The sequence below is a fragment of the Aquila chrysaetos genome, chromosome 10 (genome assembly GCF_900496995.4).
Source record: "Aquila chrysaetos chrysaetos chromosome 10, bAquChr1.4, whole genome shotgun sequence".
In the NCBI taxonomy this organism is placed as follows: Eukaryota; Metazoa; Chordata; class Aves; order Accipitriformes; family Accipitridae; genus Aquila; species Aquila chrysaetos.
In genome coordinates this window covers 704,616-729,714 of record NC_044013.1, presented here as the reverse complement: position 1 = coordinate 729,714, position 25,099 = coordinate 704,616, and the positions used below count along the sequence as shown (strand labels likewise).

General features: G+C 41.5%; 2 protein-coding genes across 8 annotated transcripts in view; one reads left to right on the top strand and one right to left on the bottom strand.

The window, feature by feature from the left end:
- The window catches only part of MED12L (mediator complex subunit 12L), a 156,217-nt gene that overhangs the window by 27,358 nt on the left and 103,760 nt on the right, over positions 1-25,099 (bottom strand). For 6 of the 7 annotated variants that reach the window (XM_030027741.2, XM_030027743.2, XM_030027745.2 and 3 more), the window contains 15 exons: positions 20,110-20,257; positions 19,404-19,522; positions 18,095-18,238; positions 17,359-17,522; positions 16,758-16,889; positions 13,638-13,865; positions 10,937-11,078; positions 9,963-10,083; positions 9,140-9,241; positions 7,298-7,411; positions 3,212-3,411; positions 2,473-2,661; positions 1,412-1,486; positions 1,100-1,290; positions 610-771 (listed from right to left, as the gene is read on the bottom strand). In XM_030027741.2, the coding sequence (XP_029883601.1) occupies positions 610-771; positions 1,100-1,290; positions 1,412-1,486; positions 2,473-2,661; positions 3,212-3,411; positions 7,298-7,411; positions 9,140-9,241; positions 9,963-10,083; positions 10,937-11,078; positions 13,638-13,865; positions 16,758-16,889; positions 17,359-17,522; positions 18,095-18,238; positions 19,404-19,522; positions 20,110-20,257 (2,231 nt within the window). The remainder of the gene's footprint in view (positions 1-609; positions 772-1,099; positions 1,291-1,411; positions 1,487-2,472; positions 2,662-3,211; positions 3,412-7,297; positions 7,412-9,139; positions 9,242-9,962; positions 10,084-10,936; positions 11,079-13,637; positions 13,866-16,757; positions 16,890-17,358; positions 17,523-18,094; positions 18,239-19,403; positions 19,523-20,109; positions 20,258-25,099) is intronic. The other variant, XM_030027742.2, reaches the window with a different exon arrangement.
- Positions 9,314-24,947, top strand: P2RY12 (purinergic receptor P2Y12). The gene is given in 4 exon segments (XM_030027753.1): positions 9,314-9,423; positions 21,087-21,344; positions 22,595-22,613; positions 23,213-24,947. Coding segments are annotated over 4 exon segments (1,368 nt in total). The 5' UTR covers positions 9,314-9,377; the 3' UTR covers positions 24,258-24,947.

The following is a 25,099-nucleotide window of genomic DNA, read 5'->3' as shown; positions in this document are numbered from 1 at the left end:
ACTGTAATTTGGAAGAGCTTCACAAAAAGAAAGATGGTTGGAATTTGAAACTAAGAGACCTTGTTGTGTATAGTGTTCAATGTAATTTCTACCATAACTCTAAGAAAGTACAAAAAAATTATAGGCACTGTGGAAGAATATTTTACTAAAGGAAACTCAATAACCATTAAGTCATTAAAATTCTCATGCACTTGGTAAGTTAGAGATGAGCTTAAGCTTAATTCCCAACAGGAATTAAGTGACATCTTATGATAATTATGGGATCTTAATGGCAAGAAAAGTGGCCTACTGCCATAGAAGGGAAGAGACAACAACCACTCTAACTACTCCTTTAAATCTCTAACATTTCCCATCACCAAGCTGTAGAATAGCCCTGGAAGATGTGTTACAAAGCTTTCACATTTCTTCCTCTGAAACCAATGATATTTCTTCAACTAAAGCTAAAACTTCAAACTAAATGAAGCCTGAACCCTGTTTGGGGTTGATAACTTTTTGCTCCACAAAAGTGAACCAATGAGGTTTTGTGAAGCCAAAATCCAGTCCAGTCCTCAGTAAACGCCTTCAAAAATACCTTTCAGCTCTGTGTACAGGGATTTCCCAAGGTCGTACCTTTTTTGTTTCTGTCTATCTCTTTCCTTCTTAGAAGATGACCCCAAATGCTGACCTTTCTCCAGCTCCTCTCCTGCAGCTTTCAAGACCCTACCTTGAACTGAGGTAGGCAGTTTTGCAATCAAGGGAGCCACCAGCCACACTCCTCGCCGCTCAGAGGAACTAGAAGTAGAACAAACTTATTTCAGCCAAAATATCCCTGTAGTTTTGCAACCAGTATTAGCTGTTATAAAAGACTGAACTGCTTTAATAAAGCAGTTGACACAACGCATCTGGAGTAACTAGTGTGGACTGAGCAGTCACAATTTCTGGTGTCCAGAAAATTCAAGAATAGCAACTATATTTATTGTTAAACAAAAGTAAATAGAAGTAACCTTCAGGTAACTCATGTCTGTACATTCCTGTTTCAAGTGCAAAAAAGTCTAAGCAATCTACATACAATTAAGCATCATGTTGGCTAAAATAATTAAAAAGGTGCTACAAAAAATACCTTAGGAATGTCTTTTTACCATTCTGTCTTGTATTACTTGTGTCAGCATTTCCAACAGAGTTTGGATTGAAGAGGCCTATACCAGAGTTAGAAGAGTTATTGTTTAGATCAGCGGATTGCTGAAACACCTCTATTGTCGCCTTTGCAATATTATCCAACAAGCTGTTCATTTCAGCCACAGACCCAGAACCCTACAGTAAAACATAAGTAAACTAGCACATTCATGGTATGTTTGCTCATGGACTACGTTAAAATATAACATACTTTTTTGCATTAAATATTTAGATAGAAAGTTTGAAAAGAAATACTCACAGGCTCCTTCATGCACTGTTTGATCATTAGTTGCAGCTCCAACCAAGACTGACGGAGAGTCCACTGATCTAAGTTCTAGGTAAGAATTAACATTACAAATAAAGTGTCAACACTTTGCAGTCTAAAAAAAAATAATAAATCTCATAATTGAATATGTTACATGCAAAAGCCTCATCTTATAAGTAGATCATCACAATCACTACTCTTTTAAATAGTTTAATGACATGCCAAAACATCAGACCTATTAAGGAATGTATGTTAACTTCCACATCTTTGCAGCTAATACTGTTACTCAATACTTTTAACCACGCAACTTTTCTGAATAAAAATCTCGCTCTCTGCAAAATCTGAGTTTAGTTAAATATGAATATGGAAAATGTAATTCACTCTTTCATTAGCAATTACATTAATCCATGGCACTGCCATCCAAGTGGACATATTTGTATTTAGCACAAGGCCATCTAGGCCCGATTACAGTAAATGCAGCAGCTGAAGTTGTTATTTTGCAGGACACTGATCACTATTTATCCTGGTTCAGATATTGCCAACTTGATTCTTCACAGGTCTATTCAAAGAATAGAAGTTTTTGAAGTTTAAGGAATGAAGTGTCCCTAATGCAGCTGAATTTGAAGAAATGATCAGTTTAGGACTGTCCATGAAGGCATTTGAGCTTTTTCCATGGACTAGGAGTGTCTTTCACCACAGTACTGTCACGGAGCCCTGCTGAGACAGTAGGCATCTCCACCTAAGGAGCCCTAAAAGCAGCTCGCTTTTCAGTGGTTTCCTGATGACTGACAATGATGAACAGCAACGATGAGTGTGCTGCACGCTTGTTTCCTCCATAAATGTGGAATCAGAAGTAATGAGACACCAGAAGTCACGCTATAAGAATGTTTACCACAGAGACTGGGGATCCTGAGCACATACTTTCTTTAAAGAAGAATCTAATGCTTGATTGCACCAGGAACTGCAAATCAATGTCACTTGGTGGTGCTGCTGAATGACAGGTTAAAAGTCAGTGCACCACAGGTAGTTTTTCCACCTTTTCCCCACTGCATTACCTGAAGTATGCGTTTGATGTGCTGTCTCTGAGGGTTGTCACCCTCGGTGCATTCTTTAATACCATGAGGATAACAGATAAGTTGAAGGAGTTTCTGTGCTTGTTTGTTTGAAAGAACGGGATCCAAAATAAGATCTTTGTCTGTGCACAGCCTCTCAGGTTCCTTTAAACAGTGCTCTCCAACCCATTCCTGTAAGTAATCAGATAATAGATTCACAAGATAGTTTCAAGGCAATACTAACTTCTGGTAAGCCAAAGAGAAAAGTGATTTTTTCCATATGCAAAACTTGAAGTGAACTGTGGTTCATGCAACATGTGAGATTAGAAATGTCTTCTGTCGTTCAGTACCACCTGAAAGTATAAGACTGTTAACAGGTTTTTCCAAAATTCATTTCTTCTATACTTTGAAAGCAACTTCGCAATAAAACAAATGCTACTGCAAAAGCACTTTGAGCAGACAGTTGATGGAGTGGTCCTACTGTCTTCTCAAAGTGCTTGAGATTCAGGTAGGAAAAACACGTCAATTCTGATAGAGTGCAGGGAGATGCTAATAACTAAACCAATTTTTCCCCCCAATAACATACTACTCTGTGTATAAACTGCTCAAATCAGGAAACCCAAACAGATTCAAATATTGAAATACTTCAACATTCATTTTGCACCAAAATATATGTTACACTTTTCAAACAAAAGAACACTGTTTCTCCAAATGAAGACAGAAGAGTAGTTTTAGAGATTACCTGCTGGCAAATGGTTCTTAGCACATATCTAGCATACTCGCTTAAACTAGCAGTTTCTATGGAAACAGCTTTTCCGCATGATTTCAAAGTGTGAGAGGAACCCCAGATTTCATCCTCATTGAGTTCATCTAGTAAGCCTCTCACATGGAATTCTTCACTCTTCAAGGAGTTGACATTGTTGCTGCCAATTTCAGCATCGCCTGTACAACAGAAACACAGAAGCACAGGGTGAACTTCTACCCAAGCGCCCATGCCCCCAGACTGCTTACCCACTGAGGAATGTTTTTGGAGGTGTCCTAGTTTCAGCTGGGATAGAGTTAACTGTCTTCCTAGTAGCTGGTACGGTGCTATGTTCTGAGTTCAGTATGAGAAGAATGTTGATAACACTGATGTTTTCAGTTGCTGCTAGTAGTGTTTAGACTAATGTCAAGGATTTTTCAGCTTCTCATGCCCAGCCAGCGGGAAAGCTGGAGGGGCACAAGAAGTTGGCACAGGACACAGCCAGGGCACCTGACCCAAACTGGCCAACAGGGTATTCCATACCATATGACGTCCCATCTAGTATAGGAACTGGGAAGGGGGGGGGCGGGGAATCGCCGCTCGGGGACTAGCTGGGTGCCGGTCGGCGGTTGGTGAGCAATTGCACTGCGCATCATTTGTACATTCCAATCCTTTCATTATTGCTGTTGTCATTTTATTAGTGTTATCACTATCATTATTCGTTTCTTCTTTTCTGTTCTATTAAACTGTTCTTCTCTCAACCCGTGGGTTTTGCTTCTTTTTCCCGATTTTCTCCCCCATCCCACCGGGTGGGGGGGGGAGTGAGTGAGCAGCTGCGTGGTGCTTAGTTGCTGGCTGGGGTTAAACCACGACAGTCGGCACAGGCCAGCTGAGGAGTAAACAGGAGTGAGGCAGTCGCATTCAAAAGGGCAGCACTAACTGCCTCTGCAAATCACCATGTTCAAAGTATTGTCCGCTTTCTTCATTCTGTGTAGCATCTTTTTAATAACATATTTCAGAAGTAGGAAAAGGTTTATACATATCAAACACAAATAAAGCCACTATGTGCTCAACAGGAAAAGGTCTGTGAGTGCATGGAATTGCTTTGGGAGATAATGAAGAGTTGGGTTACTCGCTCTTCTCAGATGTCCCTTCTCCAAGTCTTCTCCCTTACTTTGATTTATTAACGCTCCATAGATCAAGAGACAAGTATGACAGTGGCCCCTTAGCCCACCTTACTATGAACTTCTTGACAAGAGAGACTGATCTTCCTGGGAATGGAAAAGGGCAGAGCATACTGAGGGAGCCTGGCAAATGCTAGTGAGCCCCTCCTCTCTGCAAGGCACCAGCACAGCTTTACAACCACCATCTACCTGAAACTAACAGGGGTGACCAGAGAAGAAGGAAAAATACTTCGGACACAATGCAAATAAATCAGACCTGTAACAGTTCACGTTTTACGTGTTTACAGGCCTGAAACCTTGGACAAGGAAGAAGATGCAACTACAGTGTGTAGTAGTGGGGAAAATAGCCCCAAATGCTGCACATAATAACACCCCAGAGGCTGTGAGGCCATCCAGGAGCATGCATGACAACAGCCTGCATAAGAAGCAGGCTAATGTAGCCTAATGTTTTAAGTCAGCAGAAACTCTTGTGGATCTTAACTGATGCACTACATACGATAGTCATCTCTTAGAAAACCCCTCAGTTTACTATCAAGATCAACAACTAACGTGACGTGACAAGGCTAAACGGCTTGCTTCAGCCACTCATTCAGACACACACACACATTCATACCAGGGCCTCTGGTTACACATATGCTAGGATTTATTGCTAAAATCTGCAACTACCAGCAAAATATTTCAAACTACTGCACCAAGGAGACCGACCGCCTTTCAGCAGCTGTGGCCACATCCCCAGAGTACTACATTATTTACACAGAGAGCTCAAAACACCACGGTGCCCCAGGTCCTCCTGCGCACTCAGTTGTCCCATCACTGTTTCTATGTTCCTTGGTACTGCATTACCCTGGGCAAAAAAACCCCCACGAGGGTTTAGTAGAGTTACTGCCAAGAAAAACAGCCAACGCCTGTGCCCCTACCCCGGTCTGTGGCACTTTAGAGTTACTCCTAAATAAACCAGCATACAATCCTTTTTTTAACAAGACGAAACTTGTATTTAACAGCTTATCAAAGCCAGAGCCCTGACTTGCTGTGACAGACCAGCCCGTACGCACAGTCCCTCCCGGTGGGTGGCAGCGCTGGTTGTGACCCGAGAGCACAGGTTTCATCCCCGACCCCTCAGCCAGCTCTGCACAGCTGGCCCAGAAGGCTCACTCAGCTCTCCACTATGGCAGGCACGCTCCTGCCCCAACCTCCTCTGCACGGACCTTTGCAGCAGAAGGAATCAACTCCTTACAGAGAGCAGAGAGACTGAACGAACAGCGTTGTCACTCGTGAGATGGAATAAAAATGATTTTTAAGTAGGCCAATAGCAAAACAGTAGAACACACCCTGAGAAGTGAAAGCAGTTATAATCCCTCTGTTTCCCCAAATCCAGGCAAATCCAAAAACCCCCATACCACTGACCCAACAGCTGGTAGAGCAGACACATCAAGCCCTGCAGAACCCAAAGCCAAGGACAAGCTCGTTGCGAAGTGTGGGAAACAAGCTGACGAAGTCTATGCCCAACACATGTGAACAGGCAGCAGCAGCAAACAGCCCACCTACACCCTCCCTGCACTCAAGCATCTTATGAGCTTGTGAGCACAACCATATCAAGCCCAGATCTGTACCCATGAAGGACAAGAGGGAAGAACCCGGCAGGCAAACAATGCAATGAGGAGATTGATACCAAGCCACACATGAAGCTAAAGCCATCCCAGAACGCTTTGATAAAACTTGCGAAGACATTTAATACAGCCTAGAGGAGTTGACTGCAGCACCATCTTTCGTTGTGGGTAGAGATTATTTTTTTCTAACACACATTTCTACTCACAAAGCTTCCTCAGCATAGAACTGCAACAGCTATCATTTCTCTGATGCTTTTCCTCAGCAATCAAGTACAATTTTGAAATAACTAATGCAGGGTGCCAACAAGAGACATCTCCAAATCTAACATTTTGGGTATAGGAGGAGATATGCTGCAGTGAAGGCACAAATAAACTATGTGCCTGAATCTTCCTTTGTACCATTCTGCACCAGACCCTATCTAAACCACATCCCTGCATAGAGGTGAAACAACAGGTGCTCACACTGCACACCATTAATGAAAGAAAATAGCAAACCCAGCACTCTGAATAGCAAGAGAACATAGATAATGGCCATAAACATATTTCAAACTCATTCTCAAATCCATCAGTCCATCCCAGATAGCTATGCCTTTAACATCGTTCCAAATATAGTCACATCATTAAGGATCATGGGGTTTTTGAGACAGTTCTGAGACACTGGCCAACAGAGAATATAGTAATGGCACTCTAGCTGGAGATATACCTCTGTAGGTATGTCCACATCTGGAAAATCTTGCTTGTTTAACTGGACATTTACTTAGCTCCAAAAACACACATCACCATAGGTCACAAGAGCTTTAACTGAACTTATGCCAAACCAAGCTCTGAGGCGGGTATTTGTTTGGAAAAATAACACACTCGTCCTTCACGGAGAGTTGCTTAGCAGTGATTCTTTTAGAACTTCCACAATGACAGGCACACGTGATTTGTGGTAAAACACAGAAAAAGGTGGGAAAAATCATGTGAGAGTGTATTTTCTCTCTATATTTGAGAGGGACTTGCCTGAATTTGAAATGTGCTGGGACTTGGTGGCAGGGGTAGAGGTCAAAATGTGAAAAAGTCACATCTGCTTAAAGCCTCATCAGCTGGGGCTGACTCACCAGAGAAAAATTCTGCCTTTTGACCTGTGGGGGAAACACTCACATGCTACAGAAGCATGGACAGCATCCACGTTTTTCTCTTGTCATCAGGGTTTTCCTTTTGCAGGAACATTCCCAGGGAAATGAACTAGCACGATCTGTTTTTTACCCAACCACTAGAACAAAAACATTACACACAACTCTGCATAATCTTACCAAGCATCAAAATTGCTTTTAAGACTGCAAACACAGCTCCCACTTCTATACTGTTGTGAGCAGCAGCCAAGAGGTGACGATCACAAGAAGAACGAATTCCAGGAAATAATTTCCCTACGGAAAGAAGAGTAAATCTTGTAGAAAATGGTTGTTATTTACCAACTAAAATTTCCTTTGTACAAAATCCTTCTCATCTAGAACAGCTATAGAAGTACAATAACTGAATGAAGAACTGAATTTTCTGAAATTGAAACTGAAAACCAAAAGGTAAGTCATTAAAATCAACTGGGATACATGGTTATGATGTATTAATATCAAAATAAAATATGATCATTTAAGTAGAAAAAGGAGCCTGTCATTTCACTGTGTCGATGTAAACAGTGAATTTAACCACAATGAGAAACTGAAGTGTATTTTGGTTTTGACTTCACAGATTTAGGAAGTTACTTACCTCACCTAGCCTTCTTAACAAATGAGGCAAAATTAATTACTATAAATGCCTGTTGCACAGTTAAGCCTAATTCTGCAGCTCAGAAGCAGACTGCAAAAGAAGTCAGTGAGTGCTTTTTCTAACATGAAGGAGAAGATAAACAGACTGAAAGACAGGGAGGGAGGGAGAAAGGAAGGATGAATCTACCACCTTTCTGAGGTGGTTAACTGAGCCATATGTAAGAAAAGTCTGTAACGTAGTCACATTTTGTTTGATTTGTACTATTTCCTAGAGTTCAGACATGACTTTTCCTATCCATTCAAATCCACTTTTATTTCTAGGGAAGCCTGGGACCACGTAATTTCTGTTACTCAGACAGTATTCTTCACGGCTCTTACTTGTTTTGCTCAAATATGCAACAAAAGTTCATGCATTTCTGGTCAAAAAAAGAAATTAATATTACTTTTAGATGGAACAATTTGACACCACTTAAGAGCTGAGGGTTTTTTTTCTTTCAATTTCATTTTCCCATAGAAATAGTCTTGTCATCAAATTTGCTGAAATACTTATAAGACAAAACAGAGGTTATTTCCAGGTATGTTTCCTTTTAATTGTTAGGTGCTTGTTCCTTGCCTTCTTCCTTCCTCTTTTGGCCTGTCGCAAACACACACAGGTCAGACCACAAAAGACTCAAATTTAAAAGGAAAGAGCACTACATTAATATACCCTAAGAACTAATTTCCTCGTGTTTCTTCTGTTGGACTAGGTGCTTTATTATACCCTATTTAAAATCACATTTAATCTAAATTTACATGCAAGGCTACCACACTGTATGATCTGTATCCCTATTAGTTTCTATATCACTGCAAGATGACCCACTACAGGAGCTGTCACTGCCCCGACAGTTCTTAGTACGAAGGAAGGTGGGGACTTGATAAATACTACCACTGCCAACAGGAGCACTGGCACAAAAACAGTATTAATAGGTCCCAGGCTCACATGATTATTTCAATGAAGTTCCAAAACAAAATGAGAACTATCAGGACAGCACCGTCTTCTAAATGTATTCCTCTTTGCTGAAGTGTACACCGATGCTGTGTTAAAACTTAATTTTCTTTTTTAAGATGTAATATTCAAATGGCTGAGTTTTATGTCAACATTATGCCGCACCTGGGTGGCCAGGTGTTGATAATGTATAAGTTTCAGCGAACTTCTATAGTTTTACATGCATATAAAACATTTCCCAGGCAAGTAAGAATGTATCAACTTTTCACTAGTGAAACATCTGTAATTTTAAACAGGCTATCACTTCTACTCGCACTATGGATATTTTCTCACATGAAATCTGAAGCCATCAAAACACATCTGGGTTCACTTTCTGAAATGAAAGGGCCACACAGCAGGCAACTTACCTGTTCCCTGGGGAAAGAGGCAGACCTGGGGTGTCCTGAAGAGGTGCAGGAGTAGCCGACAGGTCATCCTCGCCCCAGGCTCGGCATCCGGATCTCCACAGGCTATGGAAGATGGGATGCGGACATAAGGCATCTGCCCAGGACCTCCTAAGTCCCAGTGGCAGGCCTGGAAATGTTCTACCTCACAGACCCATTCTAAATGGGAATACAATAATTTCATCAACAGGAATTAGCATTTATGGCCCTGAGTCATCAAAACCCAGGAAAGAATAGTATGATTTTTGGTAAGCAAGACACCTAATTAATGGCAGAAAAGACTACATGGTTAAAATGGCTTTTGACAGTCAAAGCAGAAATAAGAAACACAAATCCAAACAGAAAGTGAAAAGAAATGTGTGAAGTGGCCAACAAAGAGGACCATAGCTACAGTACTCCAGGGCTGGAGGCAAAGACAATGAAGTCAGAGAGAAAAAGCCAACATCAGGCAGACTGATGGCAAAAGGAATGCACAACCTGAGTAGATCAGGCAGACATTTGAGCACATAGTGCAGAGCAGAAGAGAGTTGTGAGTAGAAAGTGAGGCTGCGTAACATAAGGGGACAGTGCGCTGTCAGCAGCTCTGATACCACTTGTCAAGTGTGGGTCCTCTAATCTAACTTGGCATCGCTCCTTTTGGGAACTGCAGGGACACACAAGCTGCAATGCACAATAGGTGGCATTCCACAAGAACGCAGTTCAGAACACACTACTTATTCAATCAATGGAGACTTCTTAAGAAGTCTTATGTTTTTCATTCTAAGTTTTTCTCTTGGTATTTTCTTACCAGCTGCAAGAAGAGAAGGCAGTGCAACATGCTGAACTACATCTTCCAGAGAAAAGCACTGCCGGGCGATCAATATAGCAATGAAAGTGGCCAGGGAATCGTGGAACGACAGGTCACTCACCTTGAAGGAAAAACATTGCAAGGCTTCACATAACAGTGCACTTACATAACAGTGCACACACCACTGCCACTATTATTAAGGAATTAATTATAAGAATAAACAGTAAAATTTTTATACATAAGCATTTGTGTCTACATTTTAATGCATTTCCCAAACATTTTATGGCAAATACTGATAGCTCTTAACTTAATTTTAACCAATAACTATTTCAAATACCACAAATTCTGAAGTAAAAAACATTAGTCTTAGAAAAACTGAGAAAATTTCACCATTCTGTAAAAAACGATAATATCGATACTCATTCCTTAGCCTTAGGACAAGAATATGTCCCTAACTACACAGCTTCAATCTGTTCCTAAAGGCCCATGTAATCAAACTATAGATAAATATACTGAATCAGATACTGGATAACATTAGTCACCGTAATCCTGCTGACTTTAACAGGACTATGGTAACTTATACCAGGTAAGAAACAGCAAAGCATACCACCCCTTCTACAACCCCAGAGACAACACCAAAACAGGGTCTTTAAAACAGAGCTAGTTATTTACATGTCCATCAGCATTTTAGAAAAAGTATATGGACATGCCTGCTCCTTTTAAAACACACCTCTGATATTCCATATCATTCCGTAATAAAAAAAAAAAAAAAAGATTTACAAAAGGAAAACTCTAAGCACTGCCCAAATTCTACATTAACCCTGAAGATGAAGGAAAGAATAAAAATCAATCACGAATCTAAATGGATACAGGACTAAATCTGTGCTCCGCATTTTGTATTGAATGAATTACTATACCTCTAACCGCACCCTAGACATAGGTTTAACAGATACTTCAGAAGATATTGAACTTACATCCACACTGCAGAGCAGATCATTGAAACCCCAGACATGATTTGAAGAGCAGCAAAGAGCTTTTACGACTCCTAACCACTCTGAGCTAAGCACCGTGCAGCATGCCGTCAGCTCTGCGCAAAGGTTTGCTATGTCATTAATCCTAGGAAAGAAGAGAAAAACTAATACAGAAGCAAGATATTTTGTAAACAATAAATATTTAGGTCAAAGCAGATCAGTGCTTGGCAGAAGAACTGCTGTTTCCTCACTTAAGGTGGGGGTTTATGTCCAAATGTGATTACGCTACTGTACATATAACCTAGTGTTATTCAGTTGTGGACAACTGGAGCATCTGGAAAAAAAACCCAGTATGTGACTTGTACCCCATAACTTGCATCCATCCAACCTACAGTAGCACAGGACCTTTATTTTGTGTAAACCCTGCTCTGTACACCCTGTGTCCCTACCAGCTTCCCTACCTGTGCTGAGCTGCCCAGGAGGAGGGATGCAGCACCCAAACCCCTGCTGCCTGCAACCCACCAAGACAGATGACCTGCCCCTCTCTACAGGGGCACACTCTGGCCTTTCCTCCATGCTGCCACACAAACAGCAGCTCCATCCTTTCATGCAAAAATGTCCCAGGAAAGTGGTGTGTGTGGTGCACACCTCCCCAGCCCCTGCAGGAGCCCTCCCCACCAGCACTACTGTTCAGGAGGGTCAAGAGAGTCACAAAATTAATTGGCATTAATGAATTTTACTTCATAGATCCCATACTGTGTAATGTGTGATTTGGTGTATGACTCGGAGTTATGTAACATTTTAAAAAACAGCAGAGTTGACTCATCCCAGTGCAAGTTATTTTTTCTCTCTTCCACAGTGAAACCCGTTTGGCCACATTTAGATGTTCCCCTTTGCTGCTCTTACAAAACCGCTTCCTCTCAGCTGCTCTGCTCTGCCAAGAACACCCCACATTTCAAAGAATCACAGAATGGTTTGGGTTGGAAGGGACCTTAAAGACCATCTAGTTCCAAGCCCCCTGCCATGGGCAGGGACACCTTCCACTAGACCAGGTTGCTCAAAGTCCCGTCCAACCTGGCCTTGAACACTGCCAGGGATGGGGCAGCCACAGCCTCTTTGGGCAACCTGGTCCAGTGCCTCACCACCGTCACGGTGAAGGACTTCTTCCTTATGTCCAATCTAAATTTACCGTCTTTCAGTTTTAAACTGTTGCTCCTTGTCCTGTCACTACAGGCCCTTGTAAAAAGTCTCTCTCCATCTTTCTTATAAGCCCCCTTAATATACTGAAAGGCCGCAATAAGGTCTCCCCAGAGCCTTCTCTCCTCCAGGCTGAACAACCCCAACTCTCTCAGCATTTCTTCACAGGAGAGGTGTTCCAGCCCTCTGACCATTTTTGTGGCCTCCTTTGGACCTTCTTTGGATGTTTCGGAGGCGGCTTCACACTAGGGACAGGGAGAAGTATACAAGAACTGTACACATTTTGGGCAGGAGTTAATCAGAAAAGAAAAGGAAAAAAAATAAAATCCACAATTTCCTTGAGTTTTGTGATCTGGCAGCAGCCTTAAATAAGACTGTCAGCTGCTGCTGCACCTAGGCTTAACTATCAAGACCAAGAATTTCTTAATAAAAATTGGAACAGAATCAGAACAGAACACCAAGTTCTGGTGGGTTTGATTGTGTAAGAGCGATAGAGGTGCTGGGAGCAGGGGTAAAGGTCAGATCCAAAAATCAGTGACTGTTTCACCCTGCATCACAGACTTTGCAGAATGGAAAACCAGGGTAAAACAGTTTCAATGCTGCAGTGCTACATTTGCACAAGAAGGCTGAGTTTATGTGTTTACACACTGGACAGAGGAAGCAACTGAGAGAAGAACATCTCCATTATGAAACAAAACATACTGTCAGTGTAAAACCCTGACACTGATGTTAAGCTGTTTTACTGCAAGGGTTCTTCACTATACTTCTTGTCAGTACCTTGACATTATCTAAAAAGATCTAACATAGACTTAAGACCCAGGAAGTGTCGTGCTGGATCAGACCAAAGCTCCACCTGACAGTGGCAGGAGCCAGCACCTGCTGGTGTCAGCAGACAACCACCTTAAGACAGTGCTGGACAACCTGTTGAAGTGCAGATCTCATCCTGAACTCTAATCATCAGAGACCAACTTGAACTGTGCACCATGAGGTCCAAGCTACTCTTAAAATATAACTGGCAGCTGTTACAATTCTAGTAGCTTCTATCTAATAAAGCTCTCAATACTTAAAAAAAAAAATATTTTGAAAAACTACATATTACCTATGAAGATGAAATCCATAATAAATAAATTACACATTTAATAAATTAAACACCAATTGCATCAGAAGAAGGAAATGACATAATGCAGAACCTTCCCTCATTTACAGGCTTCTAATGAGCAAAGATTGTGCTGAGTTGTTCTGTCTGAAATGCCACAGCTGCTGATACAAAAAGCTTACTGACTGTCTTACAGTGAGTACCTTCTACTTGTTACTCCCTTCTGTTAAATTATGCAGATTGATTTAATGAAATAACTCAGATGAAACTTACTCAATAAATTTTCAGCAACCAGAAAGAGTAATGAATGAAAACAATTGCAAAAAAGACACAAAACAAAAAGGTGAAAGGAAACCTCATATATAACACGTAAAAATCCATCCAGTTCGATTCCAGCACAGTTTGCCTTACCTTCCTGCATCTTGGTGCCCCATGCACACGTTCATTAGCGCATTGCAGACAAAGCTGTAGCGGTTGGCTGCATTATCGCTCAGGATCTTGCCCAGCATTGAGTAGTTAATGCTGTGAGCAGAAGGATTCTCGATAAAATCTAGCATGAACTCTGGATCCCACAGTAAATTGGAATTTGAAGGCTGAACATTGCTGTATATTGTCTGCTTCACCTTAGAACAGGCACTACTGAGGACCAAAAAAAAGAGTGAGTTGCCAAAAACCATACTTTGCAGGAATGCTGTTGAACATACCATGTGGGATTAGAAAATCCTAGTTTGGTTACCATTCTGTACACATTCTCAAACTAATTTTTTATAAGGAGCATCTACCAGAAAATAAGGCTGATACATCAATTTCATTCAAGTTTTCCTGCAAATAGTCTCAAGTTTCCAAATCACTTCTATGACATTCCTATGACCAAAATTGTGAGCAGCTGGATAAGGACCACACATTCATTCCTCACTAGCAGTAACTTCCTGGAGCATGAAATGCCTCTACAGTGAACTGTTAACAGTGCTCGATAATGCTGGTCCCCCTCTTTATGTGTTATGACACAGTGAACTGCAGTGGTGGTGAAGAAGAATTAAGGAAAAATGAGAAAATTTATCTAAATTAAAAACTCTACGTTTGGTAATAACGTGACATAACAGACAACTTTTTGAAAGATGAAATCAGTAAACAAAGAAAAGATACTTAAAGGTCTTGACATTAATAATTTAATTAATAAATGTCATCTTGACTTGACATTAATAATTATGACAAAAGCTCAAGAAATGTTCCAGGCTAGGAATACCTATATGTTAATTGGCTTTCTTCAGGGGAAAAAAAAGGTGTTAGTGAAGAATGCAAATTCCACACACAAAATGTTCTAAGGAGCATTTGTCTCAAGCATTGGGTTTTATACCACAGCTGGAAACAACATCCACATGGACAAACTTCACTAATTATCCCAACGGGGAAGACTTCTTCATTACTGAAAAAAATCTATTAATTTAAATTAACTTAAAATACATGAAACCTGTGGAATTTTAGAACTCCACTGGCCCCAGGATGAAAAGACAGAGGAAGCACTGTGCCTCTGGAAGGCATCTGTAACCTAAGGAAGGAGCACAACGTGCACAGCAGCAGCTGGACGCAGGGCTTGGAGGGCAGCCCTGGGGACACCCTGCCACTGTGCAGCCCCTGGGCTGCTCCTCATTGGGATGCTCCAGTGCAGAAGGAAGAGGCCATTAGCAGGATAATTAATCTACAAGAAGGGTAATACCTGACATTAACCCTTTGCTCTAACAGCCAGTGTAACAGCAAAGAAAGAAAACCAACTAGTGGAAAACAAATACCCCATGCTTCAAACATCAGGCACTATTTAAATGGGCATCCTGGGCAGACATACGTCCCCGACACTGTCATCACAGCATTTACCTACACTTACCCCATGGGTCACAGAAAGAAAGGTCCAAAACCCAAATGATACAATACTGAGTATGTGAGCAAACCAGCCTCTGAAACTGTACTTGCACAAGAAGTAATGCTGGGGGAGTGGTCAGAAGATAACAATTTAAAAAAAAGTGAAGGAATGATTTAAAAAAAGGAAGTTTAGTGAATACAACTAAATATACCAAGCATACTAAATGAAAACAGGCAGCTCACTTAGTAAAGCCCGGTCATGAGAAATACTGCAGATGATATTAGAAGCCATTTTCGAAGCATTGCAGTATACAGAAGGTAAGTCTCTACATTTGAACATTTATGATCTGTACTTTACTGTTGCTTCAAATTGACTTAGAGAGAGAGAAATAGCTGGACTTACAGCATACTAAAAAGCAGCTAAAAAAGTTGCCATGTATGGACAACTGGTTTTGGTTTTGTCTCAGTTGGAGCAAGGAAACCAAGAAGAAAATTAGTGTAGTATTACCTTATACACAGCTGTTTAAAAAATGTATACATAAATTTTATTACCAGTTTTCAGAGAATTTCTAACTCCGCTTGTCTGAAAAAAGGGGCTTCAAATCAAGTGCTGTATATCACATATTTAATATATGATTTAATACCTTAAATATCTCTATAGTACTAGATGATGTTTTGCTTTGCTATTGTAGGTTAGTATCAATAAAAATGTTATTTTTTATTGTGTTACTGAACTTTCAGGATATAGCTAAGACACTTCTGTAGTTCTATATTTCATATTTCTTTTTCCTAGTGTTTCTCATATTAAATGCTACCATTCCCATGTCTTTGTAAACCTATTAAAATATTAAGATTATTACTGAGAACTCTTTTCCTGCTCCCTATGAAATGAAAACCACAAATGTGAAATACGCAAACCAAACCCAGGTATATAAACTAGGAGGGGAAACAGTAACTGAAGTGGTTTGTAACTCTCACAAGATGCATATTTGCATATGAAAGGTTTCCACTCCCCCTTAAAAAGTAAGAGCCAAAAATACAGCATATGAGTACCTAAAATATTTTTTTAATTTAAAAATCAAGGAACTGAACATTCGAGCATAAAACTTCACAAACTCAAACATGTTTGTGCCTCTCCCCACATCAAAGGAAATATTTAATAGAATATTACAGCTGCGTCAGCTAAGATTTTGTTATTTTTCCATCCAACATTGTATGCATTACAGCCAATTTGCTGATGCATTATAGGAACCAAATCAGGCACATCACAATCTGCAAAAGCAAAGGTGTCTGGGGAGGGGTCCGATGCTGCGCGCCACAACTGCCTCAGCAGCCGGCCTGACAGTGACGGTCCCTGCTTCCCTCGCCCCACGCCTGCTCGCTGTGCGTGAGCGCTGCTTGCTGAAGCAACCTGCTAAGCTAACCACAGCACTGCAAGGAGGGCTCAGCCTCTGCTCCTCCACAGCAGGTACCCACACAGCACGAGGACTTCGCAGGCTCAGGACCACATGCTGTGCTGCCATGCTGGCACAGGCAAAAGAATTGGATCAGTAAAGGTAAAGCAGCAAAGGCAACGGTGCATCTTCCAGGGAAAGCAGACTGAACTGAAAACCACAGCAGTCTGCATCAGTCTACAGGCTAGGCAGTGGTGAGAAAAATCGCATTACCACCCACCTGAAGAGGTCTCCAAACTTGCTTCTCAGGTGACTACAGGACACGTACAGATCATAGAGGTAAGCTAAAATACACCTTTCTGGAGAGGAACACTCTGAGGGATTAACGACGTGCTTTACCACCCCGCACAACCTGCAAAAATAAAACCATTCTGAGTTCGTTCCAACACACCTTAGAAATGTGTCTCGTATCGTTACATATCATACAAACCCCACCATTAGCTGGGCAACTTGATGACAGACCTTGCATCTACAGGCTGACGGGGCTCACGTGAAGTTCGGTGTCACCCGTGCGCATGCCTGGGCCCCAGGGAGGACAGGACACAGAGGCACTTGAGCCCAGGGCAGAATGAGGCAAATGGGTAGGAAATCAAGATACACAGCTCCCCCCTCTTCCTAGGTTACAAAGTGTGCCGGTCCCACTAGCCGCCAGCAGCGGGGAGCAGGCTGCAGAGGTGAGCCATCTGCTCCACTCACCTGAGCTCACTTCCAGCCTTCCAATAGCAGTGCGATAGTTGGTCTAACTACCTGAACCTAAACGCATTTTTTGCTTAAGAGCGAACACCAAAAATACTTTTTGGAAAACCGTAGCTACCACAAACCCTTCAAAGACTTGTGCGGTTTGCTCCGAGTTGAGGATGAGGCAGGCATGGTAACGCCGCAGAACGGCGACGATGCAGACGCACAGTCCTGTTGTGTAGCTTCCTGCCAGGCTGGACGACTTCAGCAGCAGCTCTGCCTCCACAACACTCAGCTCATTCAACAGCTAAAAACGCATACACAAAAATACTGAAAATAACTTCCAAGTTAAACATGTAAAATGTGTGCAAAAAAAAACTCAATAAGGAAAAACTATATGGCAAACAAAAATGAAATTCCTTACTCACTACAGAACAAGGGAAATGGGGAGCAAAATAAACTGTTAAAGTATAAAAAACATCCCTCAGAACTGCTCTTCAGAAATACATGGCATTTCTGGCACCCAGGTGCTTTACTGTGTAATATGATGGTTCAGCCTGAAACAGTGAAGCCCATCCTAAAACACTTTGTGCAAAAATAATCCAGAATTTTATTAATTTTGAAAGATTTAAAAATAAAATACATCTATTGATTCTCCAAAGTTGTCAAAGTAAGACAGGAGGGGAAGTTATCTGGCACTCCGTTTCAGAGGTCAGGAAACTGAAACAGATAAAAGTGCATGGCAGCAAATCAGGAGAATTTGCAGTCCAGCTCTTGGTTTTTTTCAGGTTTTACAGAAAATGTATCACAGCTTTATCCTGACATAACACACCCCCACCCCCTCCACCCACTCTCCCACCACCAATGAACTCTGTTTACCTGTATTGCAAAGTCTATAAGTCCATTGATATTCAGTGCTGGTTCCATGAGATCAAAGATGAGCTGTATATGGTGAGCCAAGGGAAGATGATAGGATGTTCCTGAGGCAAAACTAGTTATCTGTTCGAGAACATTACTGGAGATCTGTGAAAATAAATGTTGAAAAGTCATATGGTGACTGAGGGTTTCTCAGATGCACTAGTGCTCCAAAAATCCTATCTTGTAGGTGGTAATAGCAAGTGACAGCATTTTGCAGATAAAAGCGCTAACAAATCATGCTTGAGTATATCTATTACGCTACTGTCCTGCAAGTCAGTCGTAATGCCATTTTATTTTCAAAACTGACAACACAGAAAATGCTGTTCTGCTGCTTTACAGCTGAGAGTCACACTGTTCTTAACATCTACAATACTGATTTTTATTCTGTGGGGTATTTTGCTTTAAAGAGGCAAAATCATTTTTCTTTTCATCTTACTGCATTGTGATTTTTTTATTGATGATTTTTCAGATAATTAATAACACGTTATCCTGCAAACAAAACATGTAATAAATTCATTCAAAAGACCAGATTCAAAGATGTCTTACAAATTAAGCACCAAATGTGTACCTCCTTTACTTTCTTATGTTAGCCTCTGGTTATTAAAATGTACTTAAAAACAGTAACACCTGACAAAGTGGTGAAACCCTGTGCTGATGTATTTGCACACTTACAAGTCCTAATATAAACCAGGAAAACTAGGCTTGTCGTTTAAAACAAATTATTTATGTTCTCCAGTCAGCCACTGATATAGCTTTTTAACAGTAAAGGTTGTCTATAAATATCCAGAAAAGAACAAACTGTATTATCCACCAGCTTTTCAAAGAAACATACTCAGTTTGTTGCACAAAAACACAGAAGAGTTCACTGTCCTTCATGAACACAGATGAAGTAACATCTTATACATATGCAAGAGACTGTTTAATAAGTATCTAATTTACCAACGAGCTCTAAACAATGCTGTTAATGGAAATTTATGTAAAATTTATTTCAAAATTTTCATTAAAAAATCGGGACATCTATAATAATCCAGAAAGCTTCTTGCAAAACAAACAAGCAAAATCCCCCAAACACACCCAACCAAACACCCAAATATCTACAGAAACAGGTATTTTATAATACCAAGGCAGCATTTTTTCACTTGCCTTTGAAGAAGCAGTGCACTGAAAATTCTTAGTATATACAAAACACTTCTAAAAACCTAGATTTGCTTCCTATTTGATATCTCTACAGCAGAACATAAAAGGCTATGATTTTATACAAGGGAAGTACCTGAGATGTCACCTGATGTTGATCAAAATAGGACAGTTGCTGTAGTTTTGTGAACACGGTCTCTAGGGTTGGAAATGCTTCTTGTTTGGTCTTCCTGGCTTTTTGCCCTTCATCCCCAACTTAACAGATAAAAAATTATTTTGGTCATTTTATATTTAATGGAGCCCTAGTAGTTTTGCATTATTATGGATTTAAAAGACAATAAAAATTTTAATCAGCTTTACTCATGACTACATAAAGCCCTACTTGCCTCAGTTTTCCATTATACTTGGGACAAATATACGCCACAGCACGTAACAATATCAAAGCTACTTCGAGGTTATTCCATGCAAAAAGGTGACAGCCAAGAAAAACTGAAAAACAGTCATGCAGTTTTACTAGGAGGGTAAGGAATATGTATCGCTCACTGGCCAATATCTCATATTCCAGGCTTTAGCCAAATGCAAGTGTTTACAGCCAAGTTGTTATAATGGAAAATAGGGATTTCTAACCAACAGTGGCCCTTTGCCATCCTGGTGCAGCTGTAAGGCAGGCCAACAGATTGTACTTTGTGCTGACTCTGGTCAGTACTTCACCCAGTGACTGCAAAGGGGATGAAAGCCAAATTACATGTTCAACACGCATGGCTCCAGACAACTTGCTGAGCACCTAACAGCTCCCATGATCTTCGCTACAGGCTACCATACAGCAGCATTAAAGCATTTACCACCCATTTCAGTAGTACTCTTCTTATTCAGAATTTTGAGGATGTCTTTGGTAATCTTCTTCAGCTGATGCCTTGCTTCATCGCGCTCCTTACCAACACCATAAAGGAGAATCATACGCTGGTTACACTCATGACTGGAAGATTCATCCTGAAAAGATCAGATACGAGTGAAGTCTCTTTTCTTTTTTCTGTCATCACCTGCAGAAACCCGACCTGAGTAGCCCAGACTGCAATAAACAATAACTAACTCTTCATCACAAAAACCATCTCCTGTGGTTATCAGTGTGGACGAAACAGTGCCAAATGAAATCACCAAAGAGTAGGGTAAAAATACAGAGGGAAAAAATGTCATCTGATATTAAGAATTCTGTATGTATCTATAAAGACAGAGTCAGGGGACGCATACAGATAACCTCCTAACTGTCCCCTGGATTGATATTCAGTAGCAGATCAGTAAGTAGAAGACAAATGTCTAGAAACTGTGCAACTTTTCTCTTATTATGTACAAGTCCATTGAAAAAAAGATGCAGCCCAACTCCTAAAATTTTATTTTGCACATCCCAAAGAAATTGAAATATGTATAGTTTATTTAAATTGTAACTGGTTATATTTAGTCTTAGAAAATGTATTGTGTAATGTTGATGCACTGTATATAAGTTAAAAACTTGGAGCACTGCTCTGCAAGTGATATAAAGTATAAATATTTTGTTCAGTAATATACTTACCTTCTCCAAACTAAACAATCACCACTACTTTCAACTACTTAAAAAGTTTTTAAAAAGTAAGGCTGTGTACAAAAATAGTACTGAAGAATCACAAGGCAAAAAGGTAGACGGGGTGCAACTCTGTGCTCAGACAAGTTGCACAGTCTTACAAAATACATGCTCTCTTTCAAAAATAGTGACTCTGTTAGTAGGTCAAAAGCAGGAAGTAAACCTCTAATTATTTTAAAAATTCTATTTGTCTCTCTCATCTAGAGGAAACAAAAGCAGAAGCACTGAGAACGTCACCTGGAATTTGCAGCTGTCTCTGGCTAAAAAAGCAGTTCAAAGCCAGAGGAAGGTCTAAGTCTCAGAATTGGGATGCTCAGCTGTTCCTCCAGCCTCTCCTTGCTCTGTGGGATTTCCACATGAACACTCCTGCCTGCTCACATGGTGAAGAACTAGAGGAACCGTGAACAACCCTCTGTCAGCAACACTAGCTTCTCATCACAGGAAACACCCAAGCGTTTCATTGCTTCTCAACAGCACACTACGGTAATCTCTTTGATTTTGGGGTGGGGGGAAGGTGTCTGATTTTGCATGCTTAGGGAATTCTTATTTCATTAGATTAGACTTGGCAGCTGAATCTGTTACGTGCTTCAAAGCATAAGCCAATTTATTTCTGTCTTACCGATAAGATAGAAATAAACCTTTGCAGCTCTGTAGGGAAGATGTCAGGGATGTTTGGGCATTGGCTGACAAAGCATCAACTCCTGAGTGCCTTATTTTACAAAGGCAGAGATCATACAGCAATATAGCAATTTTTACAGTTTCATCACTACACACCTGAAAGTTACTCCTTTTGAAATGCAACACTGACTGATTCAACATCCCTGCCTGGCTTTCCCAGGCAACCAGTTCTGATCAGACCTGATCTGATCAAAGTTTTCGGACTAAGAGCAACAGTTTTCAGCTCAGCCCCTGTTACCAGTTACACAGATGCCAGTCGCTGGGAGTTCGTGGATGACTGGCTGGCCAACGTGCTCTTGGTTTCGTGGTAAGAGCGGGCTCGGAGGGGTGCAGCGCCACGCAGGGGTCTCAGCAGTGACTTCACACAGGCGCTCACTGCAGAGCATGGGATGCTGCAGCTCCTGCGTGTTGGCTCAAGTCAGCGAAGTTTTAAATTTATTTGCAACACGGCACCGGTAAAGCAAGTGATTTAGGAAAACGACAGGATAAACTGTCAAACTAGAAGCAAAGGTATACATGTATACCGACATAAATAAAGCTACAAATAACTTCAGACTTTGCCGGCAAACGTGTAACCACTGCAGTAACGGACACTGTTGGCTGTCCAAGTGCTAATATGTAGGGTTGAAGAGCAGGCTCTCCTCTCTCACTTTCTTCCCCTTGGAAGCAACAAACAGTGACGTTGTGGGGTGCCACATCCACCCTTGGAGTACCCGGGTAAAATGGCAGCAGCCTGCGAGCAGCCATTCCGAGGGTCTGAGCAGGGGCAGGGAGGGGAAGGCAGAGATCAGCTTCAAGGACAACCAAAAGCGAGGCTGAAGGAACGCCGCTGGGAGAGCCAGCCAGCCAGCCGAGCAGAAACACGCTAAAAAGGGGCGTTTGACTCCTCTTACTTCAGCCCGGCACTGTTAAACCTGCAGTCACAGCACATTTAAACGCTACCACTTTCCACACTGAGGAAGATGCAGAAAGGGACTTTTCTCCCTCCTCCCCGGGAGGAGAGAGGCAGCTCGGGCAGACGCGTGTCAGACGAGCGAAACGGCAGCCTAGCCGGCCCGCCCGCGGCACGACGGCCTCTCCGGCCCGGGCGGACCCTCACCAGCCCCTCTCTGCTGCCGGGCCAGCGCCTGAGGCGGCACAGCTGGGTCGAGCCCAGCCAGGCCAGGGCCCGCGGCCCGCCTCGGCTGTAACTTCGGCGGCAGGGCCGCGGGGGCCGGGAGATGCACGTCAGGGCCCCCGTCCCCGCGCTGCCCCCGGCGAGAGCCGCGCCGTCACCCACGCGCTCGCGCCAGGGAACAGGCGGCACGACGCCGGCCGCGCCGCCCCCGCAGCCCACCGCCATGCCGGCCCCTTGCCCGCCCCTGCAGTGCGGGTCTCGGGGAAGCTGTGTGGGAAGCTCAGGAGGTTAGGATGGAAGGTCGCCTCGGCGTTTCAGTCACAGAAGATCAAGCCAAGCCACCTTACAAACGTGGCTACATCTAGCGCTCTTCCCCTGTAGAAACCTGACATCCTCAGTAAAGTAAAACACAACTTACAGCAGCCAAAATCCCCAAAAGTATGTTCCCAACAAAAATTAAAAGCAGACTAAAAAGGCTGAAGTCTTACCACAGATATAACTCACGATTTCATTTTTTTCTTTTTTGTTTTTACAGGGAGGGGGGAAAAGACAAAGTGCAAATGAAAGCCACAACCAACTTCGGCTACTCCAGAAACGACACCAACTGCACCAGCGATAACAAACTCAGCCAAGCCATTTTTCCTTTGCTTTATACAATACTGTTCCTGGTGGGTATCACCATGAACGGCCTGGCAATGTGGGTCTTTTTTAAAATATCCAGCAAATCCAATTTCATCATCTTCCTCAAGAACACTGTCATTTCTGACTTCCTCATGATCTTGACTTTTCCATTTAAAATCCTCAGTGATGCAAAGTTGGTATCATGGGTACTGAGAGGATTTGTGTGCCAAGTCACCCAGGTTGTGTTTTACTTCACCATGTACATTAGCATTTTGTTTCTTGGCCTAATAACTATCGATCGCTATCAGAAAGCCACTTCGCCTTTCAGAACATCAACACCAAGGAAACTTTTAGGTGCCAAGATCCTGTCCACAGCAATTTGGATATCAATGTTTGCTCTTTCATTACCCAACATGATTCTAACGAACAAGAAGAAAACGCCTAAGAATGTAAAAAAGTGCGCTCTCTTGAAATCTGAGTTTGGCTTAGTCTGGCATGAAATTGTAAATTACATTTGTCAACTTATCTTCTGGGTTAATTTAGTAGTCATAGTTGTATGCTACATACTCATAAGTAAAGAACTGTACAAATCCTATAAAAGGACAAGATCCAGAGGAAAGGCATCCAAAAAGACTGTAAATCTGAAGGTTTTCATCATTATTGCAGTGTTTTTTATTTGTTTTGTGCCTTTCCACTTTACTAGAATCCCCTACACGTTGAGCCAAACAAGAGATGTTTTTGAATGCTCTGCTCAGAACACCTTGTTTTACTTGAAAGAGAGCACGCTGTGGCTAACATCGCTAAATGCTTGCCTAGATCCATTCATATACTTTTTCCTTTGCAAATCGTTTAGAAAGTCCTTGCTAGACATGCTGTGCAAGCACACAGCATTGTCAGAACTCAGAGCACAGATGAAGGAGCAGAACGAAGGCGATGACACAGATGAGACACCGCTCTAGAGCTAAGAACTACCCATAGTCCTTCTTGGCCACACACATTTATTGGTGGGCGGAAACAGCACAAAATCCTGCGGAAGAATATCTAGAATTTCACCGACTTCTTTAGAAATTGTCCTACAGATGAAGCACAAGCACCTGGGAACCAACATCATTGGTTGCAAAAATGGTGAAACTAGAAAGCCTGAATAAAACAAGAGCACCACCTGATCACAACCTCCATGCTTGTCAGAATTGCTAGGAAGAAGTTTGAACTTACAGTTGGAGCTGTAAGGAAAAAATTAAAACAAAGTCATGAAAGGCTACAGATGAGATTATGAACTGCAAAGATTTTGCAGAAATAGCTTAACTTGGGCCAGAGTAAAGCTCATGACAACACAAGATCTGGGAAATGCAAATAAAATCCACAGTAAATGTGATTTTTAAATACAAGGAGTTGTCACCTTGTACACATCTGGCAGACAAACAGAAATATAGGACATACGTAGATAAGCTGTTTATCTGTGCAGATTTTTGGTAACAGAATAACATTTTCCTTATCTCATTATACGCTTGCAATCCTTAATCCATTGACCAATAAATTAACAGTTGTATGTCAGAGGAAATTATTTCACAATCAGGCTTATCTTGATGTGAGTTAAATCTTCAAATACTTCACCTTACTACATGAATAAACAAAAATGTACACTTTTATAGGGAAAAATATATTCTATTAGAAAATATACAAAGGATAAATTTACAGAATACTTAGATCTTAGGGAAAGAAAGACTCATAGTAAAATCTTTACTGATTATTAAGGGCAGCTTTTTTGCACTATACAAAAAATTTAACCACTTCCCCTTTT